General features: G+C 38.6%; 1 protein-coding gene across 5 annotated transcripts in view; it reads right to left on the bottom strand.

Moving 5' to 3' along the window:
* Positions 1–18,531, bottom strand: part of LOC124709755 (ADP-ribose glycohydrolase MACROD2-like) — a 93,461-nt gene that overhangs the window by 29,606 nt on the left and 45,324 nt on the right. For all 5 annotated transcript variants that reach the window (XM_047240866.1, XM_047240867.1, XM_047240868.1 and 2 more), the window contains one exon: positions 14,288–14,404. In XM_047240866.1, the coding sequence (XP_047096822.1) occupies positions 14,288–14,404 (117 nt within the window). The remainder of the gene's footprint in view (positions 1–14,287; positions 14,405–18,531) is intronic.

The raw sequence follows: 18,531 nt of genomic DNA, 5'->3' as shown, positions 1-18,531 counted from the left end.
TCAAGAAACTGAAGTAAGTTAGTTAGTTTTATGTTCCATGGCTCATTTACATAATAAATAGTGATGAATTGCAGGATGTATACACAGCCACATCGGTTGCACAAAAATTTGCATGTTTTGTGCAACCGATCTGGCTGTATATACATCCTGTAATAAAAAGTGTATGGTTGCTGGCTCACAGTCAATTCAAAATGTTTAAAATTCCAAATAGTAATGATGTGGAATAAGTCATTTTATATTCCCATCAAAGAGATAGAATATCACAGAGAGGCAACACTATGATCAGAGTGAACAACCCTCTGCCATGTTTTTGGAAGTTAAAACAAAGGGGACATGGAACATGATGGGATGTAAGGAAATTATAAAACCTAGCTTAAAATAATAAATTCACATATTCACGTAAAGCAAAACACTCGAATGTTTTTTCTTCACTGGTGTATAACACAAATGAGCAAACCCACCAACATATAATATTTTTTAACAGTATGTACGTGAAATGGGATATATTTGTAGTTTTACTGCTTGTGTGCATTTAGCTATACACTGCGCAAACTTAGGCATAATTTCAAAATGAAATTTGGTAAATGCACATCTTAAAAGTTTGCACACGTACTATCGCACTTTTAAAACAATCACGGAATGATGAGTGACTAAAATGAGGGAGCCACAACTGCTTTTGACTGATGTTTATCTGAAATCAGAAATCAGTCACATGAAATTTCACACTCACTAATTTTCAGAGGATTCATCGTATTTCATTGTTCCTGTACTATAACTTGCTTTTAATGACAGTACGCTGTTTCAGGGCAGTGGCGCATTGAAGATTTATCATAAATACATCACTCTAGATCCGGATTTCTATAATTAAATGTCAGTTAAGGAGATTCTAAGACAAATGATAACAACACAATCTGTGTCTTTCTTATTCATCTAACAATTATATTCTGCAACATTCAATGCTATCTGCATACAAAAACATGACCTATCAGGAGCGAGTTTCTCCAATTTCCCAACTTCATTTGGATTAAAAAATGAAAGATGTTGCTGCTGTGAGTGAAACAAGCAGCACTGACATTTATGAGGTGTATCCTTCAAAGAAATCCCCCTCAGATGCAATACACTTGAGACAACGCTTTTTCCAACGTCAAAGCACTTCTCATATGCACTTTCTGGTACAGCCTTGAGTACTTCCAGTCATGCAAATTTATTTCTTCAATCGTTGAAAATCTTCGTCCTTTCATAGGTCTCTTCAGTTTTGAGAACAGGAAAAAGTCACAGGGAACCATATCCGGTGAATATGGTGGCTGAGGAACAACTGTAGAGTTTTTTTTTGCCAAAAAATCTCACACACACAACGTTGAATGAGCAGGAGCATTATCATGATGCAAAAGCCATGAACTGTTTTTCCACAATTCTCAATATTTTTTGCATACTGCTTCTCGAAAACTGCACATAATATGAAGGTAATTCTTATTGACCGTACGACCTTGAGGCAAAAATTAATTTGGTCAACTTGGTATGCTTTTTTCGGTCTTGACTGTATGGGATGCTTCCGTTGGAACGAATGGGCTTTGTTTCGATGTCATAACCGTAAACCCATGTTTCATCAACAGTTATGACCCTTTTGAGCAAATCAGGCTCATCACTGACATTCAAGAGCTCCTGAGCAATGCTCATGCGACGGTTATTCTGATCAAAATAGAGAAGCTTTGGAACAAACTTTGCTGACACACGTCTCATGCCCAACACATCCGAAAAAATTGCATGACATGAACCGACCGAAATGCCAACATCCTCAGCAACTTCTCTTACAGTAATTCCATGATTTTCCAAAACAATTTTCTTCACAGCTTCAACGTTATCATCTGTTGTTGATTTGCTGGGCATCCAGAGCGAGATTTGTCATTAGTATCTTCTCAGGCATCTTGGAAGAGCATGTACCACTTGTAAACAGACTCGCTGTATCCCACTGTCAACATTTCAAGCGTTTTAGGGCACTTGATTCCATTTTTCACACAAAATTTGATGCAAATTCTTTGCTCCATTGTTTATAATAACCAAAAATTGCCGAGCACACAACAACACATCTAACCTTTCTATCTTCAAAACCAAACAAAGTATGCTGTACACTTGAAACTGTGAACATAGGTTCGGGACATGTGTGCCAATACTACAAAAACAGCAATCATATTAATAGGCTTGTTTGTCATGGATATTCAGATGCCATGGCATCCTTAACAATGCTTTCATAAATTTGGTGGTCAAGACAAAGATCGCACCACACAGCAAGCAACTGACGCCAGATGACCGTTTTCTGAATACCAACTGCAAGTGGCAGTACTTCCTCATTTTAGTCACTCGTACACAATTACTTCCGAGAGTATGGTTGATAATAGTACAGTGTGGCACTGCAAGGAGTTTTGAACAATGAGTCACAGCCTCTCTATGTACATTCTATCTCTTTGATTCACAGCAAAAATTGTTTTGTAAATATGCCTACATGCTGATAATTTAAAGTGGTTTTTTAAAGACTTACATATGTGAGTTGTTATTTCCTAGCCACTAACTTTTACACATTACAGTAATAGGAATTCTTCTATGAAATACAGGCACCGTCAAGGAGAAACTTTTCAGTTTATTTTCAAATTTTACTTTGCTGTCTGCAAGACATTTTGTATTATCATTGAGCAAGTGTTAAAAATTTTGGTTGCAATACTGCGAACCCCTTTTTGTGCTGAAGACACCCTTAATGTGGCATAATGAGTATCACTTTTTTCTTCTGGTACTGAAATTATGTACATCATTGTTCCTTTTGAACTGCAGTGGATTATTTACAACAAACTTCATGAAGAAATAAATATACTGTGAAGTAGTAGTCAAAATGCTTACCTCCTTAAACAGATGTCTACAAGATGATCATGGGTGAGCAACACATATTGTTCTCATAGCGTATTTGTGAGTGATGAAGACTTTCCTTTTTAAGGATGAGTTATGCCAGAATGTTATCCTCTATGACATTATTGAATGGAAACATAGAGAATATGTGAACTTACTGATTTGTCTCTCCGCAACACTTACTCTAAGTGCAACTGTGGCTGAATTAAATTCTTTTGAGAGTTGACCAACTTGCTTTTGCCGGTTTATATTCTCACCAATAAGGAAACAAGAATTTTGAAGCTTCCACTTTAGTAATAATTTCCTTGTCATGTACTACACTTATTACTGGCACAGTACCTCTAGATGTGCAGAACTAAATATTTTGCGTCTTTTTAAAACTGAGGGTGAGACCATTCACAGAAAACCAGTCAATGATACTTTTAAGAACACTGTTTACCATTTCTTCTGTTACCATATGTATGCTTGGATTGATTACAATACCAGTGTCATCTGAAAAAAAGAACTAATTCTGCTTGTTGTATATTAATCGGAAGAAGTGAGTGGTTAAAGTAAGTTTTTAGGCTTTCACAGGCTGTACAATGATGTGTCAATGTTTCCCTACTATTACAAGTGGCCTTCATGAGCAACATTACGTATCCTAACTATGGCCACTTTCAGTAGTCTGCAAACACTACTGCATAATTTTAAAAACATGGACAGGTGTACATTCCAGAAGAATTTTATGAAGATTTGAGTAGTTTGCATGTTTCTGTCATTTTCCTGCCCAGGTGAAGATTTGAAATTAATTTTCATTATTTATTTCTCTATCACACGGAATGCTAAGTGCAAAATGGTTTGAACACAAAGATATTTCTCAAAAAGAAAGCTTACAATGGGTAATTAATTACGGCATTGGTACAATATGTAATCATGTCTAGTAGTGGCATATGAACTTTTCAAGATGGAAGGAGCCCCCTTATGTGGCATAGCTTACTTGCTGCATAGCCACAACCAATAGTATCCAGTTCCTAAATATGAAATACTACTTCATTATCCCAAAATGAAAGTTATTTATCAGATACCTGCATTATAGAATGGACATGTGTGGCTTATTTGTTCAAAGAGGAACTGAGGGTAAAGCCAACAATTATTTGTTAGTGATTTATGTTATCTTCCCCTGGATTTAACAGTAATATCATGAAGCCATTACGTCACACAGCACTTCACTGAGCTTCCCTAAATAGGAAGTGGATGGTTAGCTTCTTGTAGATTACTTAAATGCTACAGCCACATATCTATATATATACAAGGCAATGTCTGACTGACTGACTGACATGTCACCACCCAGCCCAAACCTCTAAGGATAGAAACCTGAAATTTGGAGAAGGTGTGGATCTTATACTGCAAATGTCATTTAGGAAGACATTTCTTGAAATTCCAATCCAAATTGCGTGAAACATGGAATGAAGGCTTTTTTTAAAACAAAAATAGTACTATTATGGCAAATTGGTATTTGGTTTCTTGGTCAAAAATAAAGAAATATGTGTTTCAGCATTTTTGGAAATTAAACCCTAAGGGGGTGAAGTAGTAGGTGGAAGCTTTTTTTTAAAAAAAACCACATGTCATAACTAATGGCTTCTACTGTGTTTTTAAAGCTCCACTTATGAACAATGGTGCTTGACTTCTGGGTTACAAATAAAAAAAGGCATGTTTCAGTGTTTTTGGAAACTGAACCCGTAGGGGATGGAATAGGGGAAGATTTTTAATGAAAATATTTTATTACGAAAACATTTTTAAAGTTAAAACTATGAAAATTTAAAATTGATTTTTCAGTTAGAAATAAAAGAATTCAATCCCCAAGGTGATAAACTAAGAGACGAAAGTTTTTATGGAAATATTTCATCATGCAAGCATCTTTGAAGCTGAATCTATGAAAATTTGTATTTGGCTTTTCTATTTGAAATAAAACATACGCACATTACTGTTTTTGGAAATTCAGCCCCCAGGGGGTGAAATAGGGAGCGAAACATTTTCTGAAAACATTTCATGGCAAAAGCATTTTTACAGCTAACTCTTTGAGAATTGATGTTTGGCTTCTTGGTTACAGATGAAAACATACATGTTTAACTGTTTTTGGAAATTCAACCCCTAAGGGATGAAAGGAGGTCAGACTGATTCACTAACACATCACTGCCCAACCCAAACCACTAAGAACAGAAACTTGAAAGTTTGGAGAGGGTGTGGATCTTATACTGAAGGCATTGTTTAGGAAAAGGCTGTCCAAAATTCCAATCCTAAGGGGATGAAATAGAGGATGAAAGGCTTTTTGAAAGTGTGTCACTATTAAGGGAATTTTGAAGCTAGAACTACAGAAATTGGCATTTGGTTTCTCAGTCAGAAAATAAAAAAAATATGTGTTTCAGCATTTTTGCAAATTCAACCACTAAGGGGGTAAAACAGTGGGTGAAACTTTTTGTAAGTAAATAATTACTAAAGAATTGCTAAAGGATTTTTAAGCCTAAATCTATGACAACTGGTACTTGACTTCTCAGTACGACATAAAAAAATATGAGTTTCAGTTTTTCTGGAAATTCAACCCCTAAGCGAATGCAATAGGGGAGGAAAATTTTAAAGAAAATATTTCATTACAATAATAATTTAAAGCTTTGTTGTTGTTGTGGTCTTCAGTCCTGAGACTGGTTTGATGCAGCTCTCCATGCTACTCTATACTGTGCAAGCTTTTTCATCTCCCAGTACCTACTGCAACCTACATCCTTCTGAATCTGCTTAGTGTATTCAACTCTTGGTCTCCCTCTACGATTTTTCCCCTCCACGCTGCCCTCCAATACTAAATTGGTGATCCCTTGATGCCTCAGAACATGTCCTACCAACCGATCCCTTCTGCTGGTCAAGTTGTGCCACAAACTTCTCTTCACCCCAATCCTATTCAATACTTCCTCATTAGTTACGTGATCTACCCATCTAATCTTCAGCATTCTTCTGTAGCACCACATTTCGAAAGCTTCTATTCTCTTCTTGTCCAAACTATTTATCGTCCATGTTTCACTTCCATACATGGCTACACTCCACATGAATACTTTCAGAAATGACTTCCTGACACTTAAATCAATACTGGATGTTAACAAATTTCTCTTCTTCAGAAACGCTTTCCTTGCTATTGCCAGCCTACATTTTATATCCTCTCTACTTCGACCATCATCAGTTATTTTGCTCCCCAAATAGCAAAACTCCTTTACTACTTTTAGTGCCTCATTTCCTAATCTAATTCCCTCAGCATCACCCGACTTAATTAGACTACATTCCATTATCCTTGTTTTGCTTTTGTTGATGTTCATCTTATATCCTCCTTTCAAGACACTGTCCATTCCATTCAACTGCTCTTCCAAGTCCTTTGCTGTCTCTGACAGAATTACAATGTCATCGGCGAACCTCAAAGTTTTTATTTCTTCTCTATGGATTTTAATACCTACTCCAAATTTTTCTTTTGTTTCCTTTACTGCTTGCTCAATATACAGACTGAACAACATCGGGGAGACAACCCTGTCTTACTCCCTTCCCAACCACTGCTTCCCTTTCATGTCCCTCAACTCTTATAACTGCCATCTGGTTTCTGTACAAATTGTAAATAGCCTTTCGCTCCCTGTATTTTACCCCTGCCACCTTTAGAATTTGAAAGAGAGTATTTCAGTCAACATTGTCAAAAGCTTTCTCTAAGTCTACAAATGCTAGAAACGTAGGTTTGCCTTTCCTTAATCTTTCTTCTAAGATAAGTTGTAAGGTCAGTATTGCCTCACGTGTTCCAGTGTTTCTACGAAATCCAAACTGATCTTCCCCGAGGTTGGCTTCTACTAGTCTTTCCATTCGTCTGTAAAGAATTCGTGTTAGTATTTTGCAGCTGTGGCTTATTAAACTGATAGTTCGGTAATTTTCACATCTGTCAACACCTGCTTTCTTTGGGATTGGAATTATTATATTCTTCTTGATGTCTGAGGGTATTTCGCCTGTTTCATACATCTTGCTCACCAGATGGTAGAGTTTTGTCAGGACTGGCTCTCCCAAGGCCGTCAGTAGTTCCAATGGAATGTTGTCTACTCCGGGGGGCCTTGTTTCGACTCAGGTCTTTCAGTGCTCTGTCAAACTCTTCACGCAGCTACATTTATGAAAATTGGTATCTCATTTCTTGGTCAGATATAAGAAAATATTTGTTAGGGGATAAAAGTTGCTATAGAAATACCTCCACAAGGATGCAAAAGGCATGATTAACAAAAAGGTTGGACTCCAGCTACCAGATTGCTTTTTGTTCAGAAGTACATTCAGAAAAGACCATGCTGATATGGTTTTAACTATATGTCTGCCTGTGTCTGTATGTGTGCGGATGGATGTGTGTGTGTGTGTGTGTGTGTGTGTGTGTGTGTGTACCTGTCCTTTTTTCCCCCTCCCGGGATTGGAATGACTCCTTACCCTCTCCCTTAAAACCCACATCTTTGTTTTTATATATATTTTCCCACGTGGAATGTTTCCCTCTATTATATTCATTTAATTCATGCTTATTTAGACTACAGCTAGCAGAGTCTTACTCTGACAATGTTCTTCCCAAGTAGCCGATATTATTAGGATATCATCTACATATATTATCAAATCCTTTAGCAGATCTCTCCCTAATGCTTCATCTAGTGCACGTATAAATACAGACACTGAGATACTTAGTCCAAATGGTAATACATTAAAATGATATGATTTACCATCAAACAAAAATGATGTATATTTTTTGGATTCCGGGTCTAATTTTATTTCCCAATATCCCGCAGTCAAATCCATCGTGCTAAAGAACCTTGCCTTTTCAAATTTGGTTAACAATTTGTTGATGTTAATTGGTCTGTCTCTTTCTGTCTCTATATGTCTATTTAATGTATGAGCATCTAATACTAATCATACTCTGCCTGCAGCTTTCTTTACCACGACCAATGGATTATTCATGACTCTAGAACTCCACTCTGTAATATTATTGTCAATCATTTTGTTGATTTCATCCTTAACTACTTCTTTCAAACTTACATGTATCGGATATAGCTAAAAGAGAGAGAGAGAGAGAGAGAGAGAGAGAGAGAGAGAGAGAGAGAGAGAGAGAGAGAGAGAGAGAGAGGATTAACTGAACGATCAAAAAACACTATTTCATATTCCATTAGAATTTTACATAAACATCGTCTTTCGTTGTTTGGTTAATATTTGGAATTCATTAACTTTGGCATGTATATCAGCTCAATATGATACATGATTTACATTATCGATGTTTGGTGACAATTGTGCTGTAGCTGTTAATCACAAACATTGACACTCAGTTGTTTGTTTCCCAATGTAGTTATCTGTCACAAACAGTCCCCTTTACCAAAACATACAAGATTTTCATGAAAGTTCAAGATAACTTTAAACTCTAATAGCCAATCTAAACCAAACAATACATCTATATTGATATTCTCTACTATTAACAGCATTTTATGAAATAATCTATTTCCAATGCTGCAGTTCACTCGAGTTTCCTACTTTACAATCTTACTTTTTGTTCCTGTTATTCCAACTAAGTAAACTCCGGTCACTGGTAATAACGGTAAGTGATTTTTAGTCTGTAATGAATCAAAGAATGTATTGGAGATGAGTGATACCTCACTCCCTGAATATATATGCTGACTTTGGAATTTTCCATGATCCCTGCTATTATAGGTTGTGGATTGTTGGTAGTCAAGCTCAGTTCTTCCAGTAGCAACCATTCCTTTGTAGGTATTTTGTGGGTAAAATTAAAATACTTGTGTGGACAAAGGCCTCCTAGTGTATTTCCACGTCCTGGGTCCCGGCCCTGGATCCAGATCGCACTATGTTTTCCTCATTGTCCGTAATCACAGGTTGGTTACCGAAGCGAGGTACTATGTTATCACTTTTTACTCTATTACTACTCGGTAAAAATTCCTGAGAAGTTACTGGACCTAAATTCGAAGGTGGGTGCTTTTTCTGATAACTGTTGTTACTATTTTTCCTGTTGCACTGGTGTACTCTAGCTAGGTTAGCCTCATGTTTTTTAAAATTATTACCACTGTTCTTTTGTAGTTCGGGCTATCACTTCGGTGCAAGATTTCATTGCGGCCCTTATTTAATGCAACCAGTGCATCCACAAAGGACAACAACTCTTCTACTGTTTTCCAACCACTACATAATATATCTTTCCTCACATAAATGGGTAATCGTCTATTAAAATTCGCACTAACCCCCCCTTCTTCCATCGACTTATCTAAGTACTTCGCCCATATTAGATGCCAATCGAAATACTTCCTCATGGTACCCCAAGTATTATTGTAGTATTTCGGGTCCCACAGATCTGATGTTAGTTTTTCCTGGGCACTAGCAGACCAATATTTCTCTTTAAAGTTCCTTTGAAAATCTCACCAAGAGGAAAAGTTCTCAACATTTACGGTTCCCCATTCGGAGGCTTCTCCTAGAAGGCAACCCACAGCAAATTCGATCTTTTTAGAGTCTTCCCAATTTTTCGGTAGAGCTTGGTTAAACCTTTTCAAGAAAGGTGTCGGGTGCACATCTCCATTGGGCTTGAATTTAAAGAATTGTCTCGATAGTCCCAAATTCACTCCCCATTGTAAATCAGTAACTACTTCACTTGTCAGCATAACATTAGGTGAAGTTATCCATTTTTCCACTTTGTCCTGGATAAGTCTGAATTCTTTCCACAAGTCATTTATAACCTTTCGGGTATCTGAACATTCGGAAGAAACAATGGGCGACACGCTACCAAATGTCATTCTCTCGGTGCCTTTTCGATATATGATCCCTTTAAATTGCTCCTCCAAACTACCTATACTTACTATATCAGAGTTTGCTATCTTCTCTTGGAAGCTTCTTTCACTCGTATACTTATACCTGTACTATGCGACTGGATTATTGGCATTAACTTATCTTGCTTTTCAACACTATCTTTTAAAGTAAGCAATCCCTGCTTTACAGCATCAAACTTAACATTGCATACATTTTCAAATGATCCTAACTTTCCATTGATTTCTGATTCTACAGTATTACATTTTTCCTCAACATCAAATTCTAACTTTTTTGCTAAATCTTGTAATTGATCATTCTGTTTCTGACTACAGTCAGTGAACAGTTGATTTACATGAATGTCCAAGGAATTTGTTAATTCTTTCTTAGAGTCTAATTTCAAATCCTCTACTTTACTATTCAAGGTGTCAAATTCAGTCTTTGAAGCATCCATGTATTTGAATAGATTACCACATTCTTTGCTCTGTGAGTCGACTTTAACATTTAACAATCTTAAATTTGTTGTTTGGGCATTCAGTTGGGACTTCACCAAGTCTAGTTCTCTACTTAAAGTCACATTCTGTGCATCTATTTTAAAATTTAACTGCAGACTCTGAGCATTTAAAGCTTCATTTAATTGAGCATTTACTGAGTCTAACTTAAGATTCTAGATGTTCCAAGCTTCCCTCTGAGCATTTGAGTTAGAATGTAATGAGTCTATCTTAAGATTCTGAGCTTTAATTACATTTACTACCTCAGACCAATTAGGCCTGTAGAATCTGGGCTGCATCGGTGAGTGGATGTGTAATCAGCACCAGTGAACGGCAACTGGTGCCAGTGGCGTTGGTTGTTGGTTTCCGCATAGGTGTTGATGAGCGGAAGTGGAAGCAGGTCAGCACTGGTGAACAGCAACTAGTGCCGGCAGCGTCAGGTGTTGGTTTCTGCGTCTGCGTCCCCGCGATGCATGTGAGAGCTGTATATTCCCTACCCCAGATCATCTTAATCAGAGTGATCTCGGCGCATATCTTCTTAAAGAAACACACAGGAATCTCCTCCACTTTTTCTCAATTTAGATTTTTTTTACTTTTGAATACTCGGTCATGTTCCAAAGTCTCGGAGCAAAATCTTGATCCCATTTGGTTTGGGTGCTATGGCAACATCAACATACATGTTTCTCGTTTCTGGTCTTAAATTTCCTGTTTTTGAGGTCCTGTCACGGTCGCCATGTTCTAACGTTTTTGACGACTAGAAGAACATATGAAATGTATGTGCAAACTCCCCACTTCTCTCACACGAGTTGACTTCCTTGGGAATACGCAGCCGATCTTCTCCTCCGGATAGCCGGCTTCTGAAATCTCTACAAACTTCTCCAAGGGATGATGCTAGTCACAGGAACCTTTAAGACTCTCTCTCTCTCTCTCTCTCTCTCTCTCTCTCTCTCTCTCTCTCTCTCTCTCTCTCTCTCTTTGTGAAATAATAAGGTACTCAGGGAATACTTTTCAATAGCTATGGATATATATGAGCTGCATAAAGAACGAAATTCACACTTCACACAAAACATTCAGCTTCACGTAAGTAACTCTTATCGTCTCTCATAAGAAACAGATTTAAGTCCATTTAGAAATGAGTTGGCTTAACAACCGTGTCTCTACTACAAACATATTGTAAAATACATCTTGCCTTCAGTAAGCCTAAGATGAAGAGTTTTTTCACAATTCAGAATCTCAATTGTTCTTTTGTCACTAACAATAGTCACAATTACAAACAGCACAGAATAACACAGAAGTTCCTTGGTTCTTCCGTGTGCTTTCACTACGACTTCCATGGATCGCCTGACAAGTACCTGTCGGTGCCGTTCAACCGCCACGTCGACCTTTTGCTCGCGACTGATTTCACACCTGCACACACAGAAAGGTGATGTGCAGTAGACAGTGTTCCTTTCTCCCACTCACATCTAAAATATCGTGTGTTCGAGAAGGTGGAAGGCCGAGTGGTTCTCGAATTTACGCAGAAATACTCAAAACACTACAGGGCCCATGAGACCGCATCTACAGAGCCATCTGCTTCCTGTAATGGCTGACGACGAATGTCTACACACAGTAATCCAAGTTTCATACATCGGTATCTGCTTCAAATCCATAAAAATGTCGAGTTTTGTGCCTACGAACTATGATTAGTGGACAGCATTGGTTTTCTCTTATCGTTTGAAGAAAAATGCTGTGGAATCACATCAAATGCTTGTTGAAGCTTTCAGTGAACACGCTCTTTGGAAAACACAGTGTTTTGAGTGGTCCAAAAAATTCAAAAGTTGTGATTTTGACATTATAAATGACGAGTGTGGGAACCCACCAAAAAAAGTTTGAAGACAACAATTGCAGGTCTTATTGGATGAAGATGGTACTCAAACTCAACAGGAACTCGCGGAGCAATTGAATGTGATGTAGAAAGCTGTTTATCTGTGGTTGAAAGCTATGGGAAAGGTGCAGAAAGTAGGACAATGCGTTCTGCATGAACTGGATGAAAGACAGCAAGCAAATCGAAAGACCACTTGTGTGCTCGCCAGATACAAAAGAAAGTCATTTCTCCATCGAATAGTGACAGTTGATGAAAAATGGATGTATTTTGAGAATCCTAAGCATTGTAAATCACGGATGAATCCAGGCAAACCATCAGCATCCACTGCGAGACCAAATTGCTTTGGAAAAAAGACAATGCTCTGTGTCTGCTGGGATCAGAAGGATGTAATCTATTATGAGCTCTTACAACCTGGTGACACTGATAACACTGATTGCTACCAACAGCAAATGATTGATTTAAACCAGCATTATGTGAAAAATGACCGGAATATATAAAAATGAGTCAGAAAGTCATATTGGTCCAAGATAATGCCCCATTACCCACATAGCCAAATAGGTCAGGGAAACAACTGAGGCATTCAGCTGGGAAATACTAGAGCATGCAGGTTATTCCCCAGACTTGGCTCCATCCGATTATCATCTATTTGCACCACTGGGACAAGCTCTCACTGAACAATGTTCCAATTCATAGGAAATGGAACAAAAATGGCTCACTGACTGGTTCACCTCAAGAGAAGAACTGTCTTTTCTTTTTTCCTCCCCCCTCCAAACAACAGATATGTAATTATTGCAACCAAATTCTGGTTTCATACTTCTACACCTGGTAGTATCCTATGAATATAACACTAGTGAGTCATAACTGAAATCTGTAAACTCAAACAAATACTTAGGTATAACACTTAGGTAGGACACGAAAGGGGAAAGATCACGTCGGCTCAGTCGTAGGTAAAGCGGGTTTCGGTTTATTGTTAAAATAAGAGGGAAATACAACCATTCTACGAAGGAGAATGCTTAGATGTCGCTCATGTACTCATCCTAGAATACTGCTCAAGTGTGTGCGACCTGTGCCAGATAGGACTGGCAGGGGATACTGAATATATGCAGAGAAGAACAGCACAAATGGTCATAGCTTTGTTTAACCTGTGGAAGAGTGTCACTGAGATGTTGAAAGAACTGAACTGGCAGACTCTTGAGAACAGACAGAAACCATCCCAAGTAAGTCTACTAACAAAGTTTCAAGAACCGGCTTTAAATGATGATTCTCAGAATATACTACATCCATCTACATATCGCACCCATAGGGATCATGAGGATAAGATTAGACTAGATTAATTACAGCATGCACAGAGGCATTTAAACATTCATTTTTCCCATACTCCCTATACGAATGGAATGGGAAAAAGCCCTAATAAACGGTATGGTAGCGCATACCCTCTGCCATGCACTTCACAGTGGTTTGCAGAGTGCAGATGTGGATGTACATACCTACATGAATAGCCACACACAGTATAGCTGATATAGAGTAAGTTAAAACAACAACAACAACATGCATTTTTACTAGCTGTTTTGATAACTGTGCTTCCTGAAAGCAAATATTAGCCAAACCCATTTGCCTCTTTGTTAACACACATGTAATTATTTACTTGGTACTTTAAGCTCCTGGATGGGATTAGTTGTTCTCAGTAATTGAAAACTCTAACCAACAAACTTTTGTCTATTAATTACTGCCAGAAGCTGACAATAAGTCATATTTTACGAAGTAGGATATTATGCGTTTTCACCCACTGGCAGCACCCATAGATTGCTTCCTTTTAAGCAATACTAATAAAGACAAGCAAAAAAAGTGATGTTCACTGGGAAGAAAGGGAGCAACAAAAAGGAAGAGGAAGGGTGGTAAAAAGAAGAACATTGTGATGAGATTAGCACAGACAACTCAGGTTAGCCATTTCACGAAAGGAAGCAATCTACAGGTGCTGTCACTGGGTAAAAACACATAATATCCTACTTTGTAAAATATGACTTATTGTCAACTTCTGGCTGTAATTTTCAAAATATTTTCTGTGTGTGTGTGTGTGTGTGTGTGTGTGTGTGTGTGTGTGTGTGTGTATTTCTCATACCTTTAATTTGTCTTTTATAAACAGAAATTTTACTTTTACATGACGATATTTCACTACTGCAAACTAATATTTCTGATTACACTATAGTCAAAACTTACTAACTTTTTGATGATAATTTATAGCCTTTTGTAATTTTTGCATCACCAGCCTCACAGCCTCCAAGTCCTTTGCACTCATTCTTCAATTCTGGACCAGCTGCCCGATGAATAGCACCATCCACTATAAGAAAACAAGGGAATACCAAAGTAAAGAAATGTTAAATATTCATTATAAACTAAAAAGGAAAATTCAAATATGGTAATGGAAGGCCATTGGTAGAATATTAATAATGGAAGAGACAGCTGATGCCCTGAGAAATCAATAGGCATATAAGACTGAGAATGTAAGTAGCTTTATGGCAATTCTTTCTTCAAAACTATACAGCAGACACACACACACGCACGCACGCACGCACACACACACCTGCATGGCAGCATCATCCTGAGAGACATGCAAAGGATATCTACTGAAAATATTTAGGTAAATATTTGTCAATGAATTTAATGAAGAGTATATGCAAAGAGAGACATATAGATTGCTCAGAGTTACTCTTGTAGTGTGGGAAAATACTTCCAAAATGAATGCGCAGTTTATCAGGTTCAGAGTAATACAACTGATTATTTTTAAATAAAGTTACTATGAAGATGTGGTGCACAAATTTTATTCACATGCTTTCCCACTGATATCTACGATCACAATTGTACTCACTGCAAGCCACTATATGGTGTGTATATAGTGTACCAGAATCAATCTACCCTCACATCTCCTTTTCCTTTTGCGAATGTTGTGAGGGAAGAAATACAGTAAATAATCTTCTGCATACACCTGCTTTTATGCCATTTTTTTCTGAGTATCAAGTAAAATATAGAATGTTGAGAGTAATATATTTTTGTTTTGTATAGCAGTGCAGGCTCACAGACTATTAAGAATATTAACAGCAACGGTCCTTTCCACATATGGCACATTTCTTTAACATCCCCACTGAGATTTTGTGAGGTTTTCTGGGATGTTCTCACATTGATTAAATAAACTCTAAACAAGCACTTCACAATGAACATATCTCTAGAGGAATCAGTCTTCCCTTTTTTCAAATTAGTCCAGCTTGATAAGGACTCCTGTTGGACAACTCTACTGTCGTGCTAACACCTCTCCAAGAAGACTTCAGGCGGACCAGCTAGCTACTATGGAATTCCACTGCCAGAGCTGGAATACTGCTGAGGTGGCACGGTGTGAGACCTCAGTCCACCACAGCAGTGAGCTGAATTACCTCACATTTTGGCATGGTACTGCAGTGCCTCCGTACCTACATGACCAGTAGTGGGGGTTGGTCACAACAAAGCTGGGTAAATCTACCATAAATACTCACAGTGCGGACCTAGCAGTATGACGTGTTCGAATGCTACTGACACCGAGACATACTGGTATTTGATGCCACCAGACAGCCCAATGCAGATCACCCAGCCTCAACTACAGCCTGCTGCTGCTTATGACAGCTACTGGTCTGCGGGCTGCTCCTAGACCTAATGCTGCAGGGCTTGAATTATCCAGTTGGGATCACCCCCAGAGTGACACCAACCAGCCTCTGGGCATCTCTGATTCAGAGTCTGTGCACCAGCTCTCCTCGCTTCTGACCCACTGTTGAACCACTGTCTGTCCAGTGTACACAAGTTCTGCCACTACTGACTCGGGTCCAGCAGCCTCTGATGCTTCTTGCTTCACCCATGTTCTGGCTTTTGCATGGCACGGGCATTGTGCTACCTTGTCCCTACACTTCTGCCTAGCACCACAGCCCAGCCTGCCAGTGTCTGTCACAATCAAGTGGCACATTCAGTATTTGGCCACCCATGTCGTATCAGTATCTGATGCTGCGCCAATGGAGAATGGTTACCACACAAGAAAACTTGCTGTCTTATGCTGAGTGGAGCAGCTGCTGCCATCTTCACAACAATGTTCCCCGACACCGAGTGTCGCAGGGTCGTGCCTGACGACATTCAAGTCACCACAGTACAACAGTCTCAATGAGTACAGATTGTTACTACTAAGGGAGCATTTCTGATCTGACAACTGACAACCTTGGGACTGGTAGTAAGAACCCTACGTGTTGCACAGCATCCTGAATTGACCATCTTGGCTTACGTTGTGTCCACAACTATGCAGCAATTACATTGGTGCCATAAGTGCTGCCAGCAATTACAATGGTGTCAGGAGAATCAGTGACATTGAACAGCAAGCAACTTCATCATCATATTGTGGTGAATGATGGTGAGTGACAACAAATTGTTTGTTTGGGAGAATCGCGTTCAGAGTTTAGTTCATGAAAGTGGACTCAGGCAATGATTTGAAGGAGTTTGGGGAGAACACTAGAGAACATGTTGATATGCACCCAATTAGGTATGTACAATGTAATTTGCTGGGCACAGTACTGTTGTTGTTGTTGAGGTCTTCAGTCCTGAGACTGGTTTGATGCAGCTCTCCATGCTACTCTATCATGTGCAAGCTTCTTCATCTCCCAGTACCTACTGCAGCCTACATCCTTCTGAATCTGCTTAGTGTATTCACCTCTTGGTCTCCCTCTACGATTTTTACCCTCTACGCTGCCCTCCAATACTAAATTGGTGATCCTTCGACGTCTCAGAACACGTCCTATCAACCGATCCCTTCTTCTAGTCAAGTTGTGCCACAAGCTCCTCTTCTCCCCAATTCTATTCAATACCTCCTCATTTGTTATGTGATCTACCCATCTAATCTTCAGCATTCTTCTGTAGCACCACAATTTCGAAAGCTTCTATTCTCTTCTTGTCTAAGCTATTTATCGTCCACGTTTCATTTCCATACATGTCTACACTCCATACAAATACTTTCAGAAACGACTTCCTGGCATTTAAATCTATACTCGATGTTAACAAATTTTTCTTCTTCAGAAACGCTTTCCTTGTCTACATTTTATATCCTCTCTACTTCGACCATCATCAGTTATTTTGCTCCCCAAATAGCAAAACTCCTTTACTACTTTAAGTGTCTCATTCCTAATCTAATTCCCTCAGCATCACCCGACTTAATTCGACTACATTCCATTATCCTCGTTTTGCTTTTGTTGATGTTCATCTTATACCCTCCTTTCAAGACACTGTCCATTCCGTTCAACTGCTCTTCCAAGTCCTTTGCTGTCTCCGACAGAATTACAATGTCATCGGCGAACCTCAAAGTTTTTATTTCTTCTCCATGGATTTTACACCTACTCCAAACTTTTCTTTTATTTCCTTTATTGCTTGCTCAATATACAGATTGAATAACATCGGGGATAGGCTACAACCCTGTCTCACTCCCTTCCCAACCACTGCTTCCCTTTCATACCCCTCGACTCTTATAACTGCCATCTGGTTTCTGTACAAATTGTGAATAGCCTTTCGCTCTCTGTATTTTACCCACCTTCAGAATTTGAAACAGAGTATTCCAATCAACATTGTCAAAAGCTTTCTCTAAGTCTACAAATGCTAGAAACGTAGGTTTGCCTTTCCTTAATCTTTCTTCTAAGATAAGTCGTAGGGTCAGTATTGCCTCACGTGTTCCAACATTTCTACGGAATCCAAACTGATCTTCCCCGAGGTCGGCTTCTACCAGTTTTTACATTCGCCTGTAAAGAATTCGCGTTAGTATTTTGCAGCAGTGACTTATTAAACTGATAGTTAGGTAATTTTCACACCTGTCAACACCTGCTTTCTTTGGGATTGGAATCATTATATTCTTCTTGAAGTCTGAGGGAATTTCACCTGTCTCATACATCTTGCTCACCAAATGGTAGAGTTTTGTCAGGACTGGCTCTCCCAAGGCTGTCAATAGTTCTAATGGAATGTTGTCTACTCCGAGGGCCTTGTTTCGACTCAGGTCTTTCAGTGCTCAGTCAAACTCTTCACACAGTATCATATCTCCCATTTCATCTACATCCTCTTCCATTTCGATAATATTGTCCTCCAGAACATCACCCTTGTATAGACCCTCTATATACTCCTTCCACCTTTCTGCTTTCCCTTCTTTGCATAGAACTGGGTTTCCATTTGAGCTCTTGATATTCATACAAGTGGTTCTCTTTATTCCAAAGGTCTCTTTAATTTTCCTGTAGGCAGTATCTATCTTACCCCTAGTGAGATAAGCCTCTACATCCTTACATTTGTCCTCTAGCCATCCCTGCTTAGCCATTTTGCACTTCCTGTCGATCTCATTTTTGAGACGTTTGTATTCCTTTTTGCCTGCTTCATTTTTATACTTTCTCCTTTCATCAATTAAATTCAATATTTCTTCTGTTACCC

This window comes from Schistocerca piceifrons, chromosome 1, assembly GCF_021461385.2.
Source record: "Schistocerca piceifrons isolate TAMUIC-IGC-003096 chromosome 1, iqSchPice1.1, whole genome shotgun sequence".
NCBI lineage: Eukaryota > Metazoa > Arthropoda > Insecta > Orthoptera > Acrididae > Schistocerca > Schistocerca piceifrons.
The sequence above is the reverse complement of the archived record's forward strand: the minus strand, read 5'-3'. Positions and strand labels throughout refer to the sequence as shown.